The sequence below is a fragment of the Bos javanicus genome, chromosome 13 (genome assembly GCF_032452875.1).
Source record: "Bos javanicus breed banteng chromosome 13, ARS-OSU_banteng_1.0, whole genome shotgun sequence".
NCBI classification, from domain to species: Eukaryota; Metazoa; Chordata; class Mammalia; order Artiodactyla; family Bovidae; genus Bos; species Bos javanicus.
In genome coordinates this window covers 63,972,098-63,982,241 of record NC_083880.1, presented here as the reverse complement: position 1 = coordinate 63,982,241, position 10,144 = coordinate 63,972,098, and the positions used below count along the sequence as shown (strand labels likewise).

At 42.0% G+C, this 10,144-nt stretch overlaps 1 protein-coding gene across 2 annotated transcripts in view; it reads left to right on the top strand.

The window, feature by feature from the left end:
* PIGU (phosphatidylinositol glycan anchor biosynthesis class U) overlaps window positions 1–10,144 on the top strand; it is a 90,599-nt gene continuing 80,455 nt past the window's right edge. The window contains exons 1-3 of one of the 2 annotated variants that reach the window (XM_061437332.1): window positions 86–173; window positions 837–972; window positions 3,351–3,415. In XM_061437332.1, coding sequence (XP_061293316.1) covers window positions 849–972; window positions 3,351–3,415 — 189 coding nt within the window. In that variant the 5' untranslated portion in view covers window positions 86–173; window positions 837–848. Of the gene's footprint in view, window positions 174–836; window positions 973–3,350; window positions 3,416–10,144 lie in introns of both variants that reach the window. The other variant, XM_061437331.1, reaches the window with a different exon arrangement.

The window sequence follows — 10,144 nt, the reverse complement described above, 5'->3', positions numbered from 1 at the left end:
GACTCGCCTTTCCCTCCCCGCCTGCGCGCCCGCCCCAGCTATCATGGCGGCTCCCTTGGCCTTGGTACTGGTGGTGGCCGTGACCGTGCGGGCGGCCTTGTTCCGCTCCAGTCTGGCCGAGTTCATCTCGGAGCGGGTGGAGGTGGTGTCCCCACTGAGCTCTTGGAAGAGAGGTGAGGCCACCGGCTCGAGTAGGCGGTCAGGTCCCGCCTGTGCGCTCCTGGCCTCTGTGAATGGAAGGCGGGGGGCATTGGCCGCAAGCTCGATTCTGAGGGAACTGACCCACTCAAGCGTACTTAGAGAAGGCGGGAGAGCGGGGCTGCTGGGAGGAGGGAGCGTGGGGCAATGGTGAGGTTGGGGCCCTACAGGCCGGTCACCTGCGGGGTGGGGATCTGAGGGGGTGTGTCCCACACGGGTTTTGCGCTGAGAGGCGTGATCTGAGGAAGGGTCAGGATGAGGGAAGTGCATGCTGGCTGGAGTGGGATTTGGCGGGAGATTCGCACATGATGCTCCCTGGGGTGTGGGGTGGCTGTGAGGGGAGCCCAGTGCGGGGACCAGTCCTGCCTAAGCGAGGAAAGGGTGTGAGTGAGTGTGCTTAGAAGCCTGTTCTCCGTCTGGGACTTGCAGTGCAGTTTTTCCTACTGTGTCTTCCTAGGTCTTGCAGTTCTTCATAGAACAGTGTTTTATATTAAAGGGACAGAATTTGGGCCAAAGGATCCACAGGCTAATGGGAGAAATAGATAATTATAAGCATTTGTGGAAAGTGTACTTCCTGTGTACATCCAGTTCCTTCCTTGGAGTTCTGATCTTGAAGAAAGCATCCCCTCCTTTTCCAGTTTCTTAAGGCTATGGAATTTGAGCTAACTCTTGAAGGAAGCAGAGTTTGGAAAGGGAGATTAGAGAAAGGGAAGTTCCAGGTAGAAGATAAACAGGATCAAGAAATGTTGAAGGAAGTGAACATATCCAAAGTAGGTGAGTAATGGGATGGGGGTGAGGTTAGGGCCAGAGTTTGAAGATTTTTCTAAAAAACTTTCTTCCTAAAGTATAATAAACTTAGAGCTCAAGAAATTTTTTACAAACTGTCTACATCCATGTAGGCAGCACCCAGATCAACAAACAGAACAGCACCACAGAAGTCCCCTTTTATGTTCTCAAACTTTAAATGCTAGAGTTTTAATATTATCCCATAGCTTCCCTGTTGACTCAGATGGTAAGGAATCCACCTGCAATGCAGGAGACCCAGATTCGATTCCTGGGTCAGGAAGATCCCCTGGAGAAGGAAATGGCAGTGTACTCCATTCTTGCCTGGAAAATCCCATGGACTGAGGAGCCTGGCAAGCTACAGTCTATGGGGTCACAACAGTCAGACATGACTTAGCAACTGAATCACCACTACCACCCTTTACCCAGCTTCTTGTCCTGCTAATATCCTACATAATCATAGTACAATGACCTAAACCAGAAAATTAACATTGATACAATACCATTAACTAACCTACAGAATTTTTACCAGTTGTTCCACAGATGTCCTTTCTCTGGTCCAAGATCCCATCATGATCCCATATTGCATTTAATCGTTGTCTATCCTTAGTCTCTTCCTATCTGGGATGCTTCCTCCTTCATGTTGTTCAGTCACTCAGTTGTGTCTGACTCTTTGCAACCCCATGGACTATAGCAGGCCAGGCTTCCCTGTCCTTCACCATCACCTGGAGCTTGCTCAAACTCATGTCCATTGAGTCAGTGATGCCATCCAGTCATCTTGTCCTCTGTCACCCCCTTCTCCTCCTGCCTTCAATCTTTCCTAGGATCAGAGTCTTTTCCAGTGAGTCAGTCAGTTATTTTGTCTCTCAGTTTAGGTTTTCTTGATGTTTCCTCATGATGAGATTGAAGTTATGGTTTTTTGGGTAAGAACCACATTTTTGGCATAAACACCACAGAAGTTTTTTTATCTCCATCATTATGAATCATGTCAGGAGGAACTTGATATTGATAATGTTAACTGGTCAGCATATTACTGGTGATATTAAGGTAGGTCACTTGAGAAAGATAGTGAATGCCAGGTTTACCCACATAAGTTTTTATTTTTCTCCTTGCAAATACTGTTTCCAGTCATATTTTTACCCACTAATTTTTAGTATCCATTATTGACACTTGCCTTTCATGATTATTACTGTGGGATCTGCCAAATGGTGATTATCTATTTTCATCTTTCCTCTACATTTGACATTTACACTTCTCTATAAGGAAGAGTTTTCTTTTCTCTTTTACCTGTTTATTTATTCAATTATTAATAGTGAAGTATGATTTCTAACTATAAAGTGCTTTTCTCTATCCACCCATACATATATGTATAAAGGAAAGGAAAGGAGAGAGCGAAGTCGCTCAGTCGTGTCTGACTTTTTGTGATCCCATGGACTGTAGCCTATTAGGCTCCTCCATCCATGGGATTTTCCAGGCAAGAGTGCTGGAGTGGATTGCCATTTCCTTTTCCAGGGGATATTCCTGACTTAGGAATCGAACCCAGATCTCCTGCACTGTGGGCAGACGCTTTACCGTCTGAGCCACCAGGGAAGCCTACATATATGTATACACTTCTTAATTCATTTACATACATATCCATTAATGAAACATTAATGAAATATTAATTTTTTTTTAATATTTTAGTACTCTGAGCATAATAAGGAACATATTTCTCTGGGCACTTGTCCAGTTATTTCCCCCGATAAACTACCCTAAGAACAGTCGTTTCTGGATCAAGAGGCACACACTTGAAAATACATGTTGCTTGTAGAAAAGTTAATAACAAATGTCACTCAAACAGTCAGCATATGAGAACAACTGCCCATTTTCCTATTCCACATTTCTCACAGCTTCTAATTTGTTATTTGGCTGTTTTTTGCAATGGAGCAGAATATGTAGAAGTGAAACACTTGTTATTATTTATTTATTTGGCAGGGGCTTGCAGAATCTTAGTTTTCTGCCCAGGGATTGAACCTGGGCCTCTGGCAGGAAAGTGCCAAGTCCATACCACCGGACCACCAGGGAATTTGCAAACAAAACCCTTTTTAGCATGGGTGGAAGTTAGAAGAAGATTGAAGGAATGTTAAGGTTTAATATAAAATTTTTTCATAATGAGTGTTGCCCCACAATGAAAAGAGTTGCTCTGTAGGGAAGAAGGTTCACCATCATCTGAAATCAAGACTTAAAATCACTTGCTGGGAGTGAGGTAAAAGGGGGTTAGACAAATTGGGAAGCCCTTCTTGTTCTTGGGAGTTATCTAGCACTTTGGTTTATGGCCAGTCTGCATATGTCTCTAAAGTAAGAGTGAACTTGGATGTCTTACTTTTCAGTGGTTGAAGGCCTCTCACTGTTGGACTTGGGAGTGTCTCCTTATTCTGGAGCAGTATTTCATGAAGTAAGTGTTTTTGCTTTCTTTTCTGGGTACTAAGAGTAGTTTATAGTCACAGATGCCAAACCTAACCTCTGTTTTGTACAAACATTTAAAAAGATCTATTTTTGAAAATCATATTTAGAAACAGCCCCTTTTTTTAGATGTCTTCTGCTTAAGAAGAGGGTTTCACAATTGCAGTGGAAATGATCCAGATTTAGATTGTAATTTGGGGAAGCAGATGAGACTTCTGTGGAAGTTACCATTTTTGTTGGCAGATAAGTTGTAAACAGTTCGTAGTTCACGAATAGGTTATATGCTAATTGGCATGTAATTTGTTCTTTGGAACATGCTTTCCTGTGAAAACTGTGTCAGCAGTGTTGGTTTCTTAGAAAGCCCACCAAAGCCATTTAACCCATAAAGTTTGTTCTTAAGAATAGTAAAATCACTCTTAGGTCACTATCATCTCTTATTTGGGTTACTACAACAGCTTCCTGACAAGTCCTTCTGCATTCAGTCTTGCTCCTTTTTATTTTATCCTGTAATCAGAGCCATCTTCCTGAAATGTGAATCTGATTTTGTCACTGTCCTGCTTGGCACTGATTTCAGGATAAAATCCAAGCACCTTAGGGTGCATACAAAGCCCTGTGGGTCCTGCTCACTCCCTCAACCACATGTCTTTCCACTTCTTCCTCCCCATTTTTTTTTTTTTAATTTAATGTTTGGCTCTGCTGGGTCTTCACTGTTGCGTGGGCTTTCTGTCTTGGCAAGCAGGGGCTACTCTTGGTTGTAGTACTCGGGCTTCTCATCGTGATGGCTTCTTTTGCTGTGGAGCATGGGCTGTAGGCCCGAGGGCTTCAGTAGTTATAGCACCTGGGCCCAGTAGTTGTGGCTCCTGGGCTCTAGAGCACAGGCCCTTTAGTTGTAGTGCACAGGCTTAGTTGCCCTGCAGCATGTGATCTTCTAGGACCAGAGATTGAACCCATGTCCTTGCATTGGCAGGCAAATTCCTTACCACTGAGCCACCAGGAAAGCCCCAGACCTTTTTTATTGGCTTTATCATTTAGACGTCTTCTAATTAGGCAATTTAGCCCTTAATTTTTACAACTATCTCCCTCATACCTACTTTGAGAACAGTTTTTTTGGTTCTCCTATCTAGTCTTTTTAAAGCATTCAACTTGGTTCTCATGGAGATAACAACTCTTTTGTATTCATACTTCGTTATCTTTGTATTACTGTCTAATTGAACCACAATAACAAGAACTGCTAGCAGAAACAGGTTAGGAAAAATTTGAGACTCTTTGAAAGTGAAAGTGAGGTCGCTCAGTCGTGTCCCACTCTTTGGGACCCCATGGACTGTAGCCTACGAAACTCCTCCGTCCATGGGATTTTCCAGGCAAGAATACTAGAGTGGGTTGCCATTTCCTTCTCCAAGGGAACTTCCCGACCCAGGGATTGAACCCCGGTCTCCCACATTGTAGGCAGACGCTTTTACCATCTGAGCCACCAGGGAAGTCTCTATGAGACTATGAGCACACAATTCAGAAATTGGGAACAGAAATATACAAACATAGCCTAGTAGCCAGGAGACCTCAGTGTGCTGTGTGCCTTAGGCAGTATGTTTTCTACAGAATAGGAACCCCTGACAGAGTTCTGACATGGTTTTATTATGCTTCAGTACCATATTCTCTCTTGCCTATGTCTTTGTTCGTGCTGTTGTCTTTTTATAGAGGGCCATTCTTCTCTCTTTTTGTGGTTGACCCTGCTGTTCAGATACTAGCTTAGGTTTTGCCTCCTCCAGGAAGCCATCCCTCATCACCTTAGACTAAGTTAGGTGTTTCTCCTGTATCTTTCAAAGCATCTTGTGCTTATCCTTTTCATGACTCGTATCATACTCTTGAAACTGCCTCTGTACTTGTTTTACCCATTATGATATGTGCTGCTTAGAACGTGTTCTGGCATCTTTTGATCACTTATTCCTAGTGCCTCGCTCTGTATCTGCATATGTATTCCAACCCCTTCTTCCCTTCTCTCTTTCCTTTAACAAAGAGTTATTAAGTACACACCAAATGCCAGCGACCCTGCTAGATGCTAGGGGTATAAAACAAGACACAGTCCTTGGCATTATTATTCTCATATTTTTGAGAGAAACAGACAATAAGTTAGTAAAAAGAGCAAAGAATATTGCCAAGGATAAAGAAAATAATTTCATCATGATGAAAGGGTCAGTTTATCAAGAAGACATAACAGTCCTGATGCTTATGCACCTAATAGAGTTTCAGAGTACATGAAGATGGATAGAACTGCAAGGAGAAATCGACAGATCTCCAGTTATAATCTGAGATTTCAGTATCGCTCTGTAAATGATTGATAGAACAAGCAGACAGAGTCAACAAGGATAGAGAAAACTTGAACAATACACCAACCATTTTGACTTCATTGACATTTACAGAACATTCCATCCAGTAACAGCAAAATACATAATCCCTTCAAGTGTGTATTTGCAAGATAGATCATATTCTGAGAAATAAAACAGGCTCAATAAATTTAATAAAAGGATTGACGTCATACAAAGTATATTCTCTGACCACAATGGAATCAAATGAAAAATTAATACCAGAAAGATACCTGGAAAATCCCCGAGTATTTGCAAGCTAAGTAACATATTCCTCAATAACCCATGATCAAAGAAGAAATCAGAAGGGAAATTAGTATTTTGAATGAATGAAAATGAAAACGCAGCCTATCAAAATATGTGGGAAATTTATGATGTAAAATGCCTATATTAAAAAAGAAGAAAGTCTCAAATCATTGACCTCAGTTTCTATCTTAAGAAACTAGAAAAAGAAGATAACTCAAAAGTAAGCAGAATAAAAGGAATAATAACTACCTGAATGGAAACAAATGAAACAGAAAACAGAAAGTATGGAAAGGCATAGAAATACAGTTGGTCCTTTGGAATGAACAGTAAAATAGGTGAACATTTGGGAATGGTAGATATGTTCACCATCTTGATTGTGGTAATGCTTTCATGGGTGTATACATAGGTCAGAACATGTCAAGTTGTATATCTTTTTTATACCAACTATACCTCCATAACGGAGAAGGCAATGGCACCCCACTCCAGTACTCTTGCCTGGAAAATCCCATGGATGGAGGAGCCTGGTAGGTTGCAGTCCATGGGGTCGCTAAGAGTCGGACACGACTGAGCAACTTCACTGTCACTTTTCACTTTCATTCATTGGAGAAGGAAATGGCAACCCACTCCAGTGTTCCTGCCTGGAGAATCCCAGGGATGGGGGAGCCTGGTGGGCTGCCGTCTATGGGGTCACACAGAGTCGGACACGACTGAAGCCACTTAGCAGCAGCAGCAGCATACCTCCATAAAGCTAAATTTTTTAAAATGTGATTTCACTTTAATGGTAAGTTCAGTTCGCTTCAGTTCAGTCACTCAGTTGTGTCCGACTCTTTGCTACCCCAGGTCTCCCTGTCCATCACCAACTCCCGGAGTCTACCCAAACCCATGTCCATTGAGTCGGTGATGCCATCCAACCATCTCATCCTCTGTTGTCCCCTTCTCCTCCTGCCCTCAGTCTTTCCCAGCATCAGGGTCTTTTCAAATCAGTCAGCTCTTCGCATCAGGTGGCCAAAGTATTGGAGTTTCAGCTTCAACATCAGTCCTTCCAATGAACACCCAGGACTGATCTTTAGGATGGACTGGTTGGATCTCCTTGCAGTCCAAGGAACTCTCAAGAGTCTTCTCCAACACCACTGTTCAAAAGCATCAATTCTTCGGCGCTCAGCTTTCTTTATAGTCCAACTCTCACATCCATACATGACCACTAGAAAAACTATAACCTTGACTAGATGGACCTTTGTTGGCAAAGTAATGTCTCTGCTTTTGAATATGCTGTCTAGGTTGGTCATAACTTTCCTTATAAGGAGTAAGCGTCTTTTAATTTCATGGCAGCAGTCACCATCTGCAGTGATTTTGGAACCCAGAAAAATAAAGTCAGCTGTTGTTTCCACTGTTTCCCCATCTATTTGCCATGAAGTGATGGGACCAGATGCCATGATCTTAGTTTTCTGAATGTTGAGCTTTAAGCCAACTTTTTCACTCTCCTCTTTCACTTTCGTCAAGACGCTCTTTAGTTTTTCTTCGCTTTCTGCCATAAGGGTGATATCATCTGCATATCTGAGGTTATTGGTATTTCTCCCAGCAATCTTGATTCCAGCTTGTGCTTCCTCCAGCCCAGCGTTTCTCATGATGTACTCTGCATAGAAGTTAAATAAGCAGGGTGACAATATACATCCTTGATGTACTCCTTTTCCTATTTGGAACCAGTCTGTTGTCCCATGTCCAGTCCTAACTGTTGCTTCCTGACCTGCATATAGGTTTCTCAAGAGGCAGGTCAGGTGGTCTAGTATTCCCATCTCTTTCAGAATTTTCCACAGTTGATTGTGATCCACACAGTCAAAGGCTTTGGCATAGTCAATAAAGCAGAAATATATATTTTTCTGGAACTCTTGCTTTTTCGATGATCCAGAGGACGTTGGCAATTTGATCTCTGGTTCCTCTGCCTTTTCTAAAACAAGTTTGAACCTCTGGAAGTTCATAGTTCACATATTGCCAAAGCCTGGCTTGGAGAATTTTAAGCATTACTTTACTAGCATGTGAGATGAGTGCAATTGTGCGGTAGTTTGATGTTAAGTTTGATGTGGTAGTTAAATGGTAAGTATATATAGAAAAATAAAGCTGAGTAAAAGGATAAAGCGGAGAAGGCAATGGCACCCCACTCCAGTACTCTTGCCTGGAAAATCCCATGGATGGAGGAGCCTGGTAGGCTGCAGTCCATGGGGTTGCTAAGAGTTGGGCACGACTGAGTGACTTCACTTTCACTTTTCACTTTCATTCATTGGAGAAGGAAATGGCAACCCACTCCAGTGTTCTTGCCTGGAGAATCCCAGGGACGGGGAGCCTGGTGGGCTGCCATCTACAGGATCGCACAGAGTCGGACACAACTGAAGCGACTTAGCAGCAGCAGCAGCAGCAAAAGGATAAAGAGTGGTGGTCATATATATGACTATTTTAGTGTGTTCAGGGAAGGCACTTGAGGAAGTGAAATTCGAATAAGAGATCTAAATGAATCAAGCAAGCCATATGATGGCCCTGATTTGGGAATGAGTTTGGCATTTGTGAGTTGCAGAAAGATGATCAGTGTTGCTAAGGCAGAATGAGCAAAGGAGAATAATAGAGATAAGTTGTAAGAAATTAGGGGCCTGATGATACAGGACTTTTTGTAGACATGGTTAGGAGTTTGGATTTTCTTTCAATCTCTATATCTCCCTATCTGTCTTGGTATCTTTTCTTTTCCACTTTTATTGAGATGTAATTGACATACAACACTGTGTAAGTTTTATACAGCATAATGATTTAACTTTTATCCATCATGAAATGATGACCACAGTAGATACATTAATGAAATAGAAATGGTTTTTCCCTTGTGATGCAAACTCTTAGGATTTACTCTCTTAACAACTTTCATTTATAACTATAGAAGTGCTACCTATATTTATCGTTTATTGTACATTACATCCTTAGATAGAACTTATTTATTTTATAACTGAAAATTTGTACCTTTTGACTATCTTTATCCAGTTTTCCCTCCTACTCTGATCTCTCTTTTCTTTTTGAAGTATATTTTACGTGCAACACTGTGTTAGTTCCCAGTGTATGACATAGTGACTACATATTTGTATACATTTTTAAGTGCTCACCATAAGTCTAGTTGTCATTTATCAATATACAAGGAGATTCAGTTCAGTTCAGTCACTTAGTTGTGTCTGACTCTTTGTGACCTCATGGATTGCAGCACGCCAGGCTTCCCTGTCCATCACCAGCTCCTGGAGCTTGCTCAGGCTTATGTACCATTGAGTCGGTGGTGCCATCCAACCATCTTATCCTCTGTCGTCCCCTTCTCCTGCTTTCGATCTTTCCCAGCATCAGGGTCTTTTTCCATTGAGTCAGTTCTTTGCATCAGGTGGTCAAAGTATTGGAGCTTCAGCTTCAGCATCAGTCCTTCCAATGAATATTCAGGACTAATTTCCTTTAGGATTGACTGGTTTGATCTCCAAGGTACTCTCGGGAGTCTTCTCCAATACCACATTACATGATTACTAATCATGTTCCCCATGCTGTACATTTCAGACCTGTGACTCATTTATTTTTCAACTGAAAGTTTGTGCTTCTTAATCTCCCTCACCTATTTCTCTCCTCCTTTACCCCTCGTCTTTATCTATCTTTTAATAAAGTTGTTTTATTTAATTTTTTGTTTGTTTTTAATGTCCAGTGTTTGTAAGATGAGCACCTGAGCTTCCTCCTGTATAAGATAAATTGGGCTACTTCTTGTCTAATTTGGTTTCTGGAAAAACTTCATTCACATTCTTAATGGTTACTGATCAAATGGAACCGTGTTCATCATCTTCTCCAGCTGTCTCCTATTCCTTAGTCCTGGCCTTTGAGAGAAACAACTCAGAACAGTATTTGCATCTTTTTCTTTAGCCTCCAACTGGATAGTATATTTATGCTGTGACATGGGAACCTGTAAGGAATTAAACTTCTTTCCAAAGTCATCTGCCACGCCAGCCTTCACATTGGTCTTGTAGTAAGCCCAGTCAGAGCAGGTGGATTCTCAGGTAGAGTAGCCAACCTGGAGGTGAGGGTCTCAATCCAGGATTTCAGGGAGGTAGCAGTGG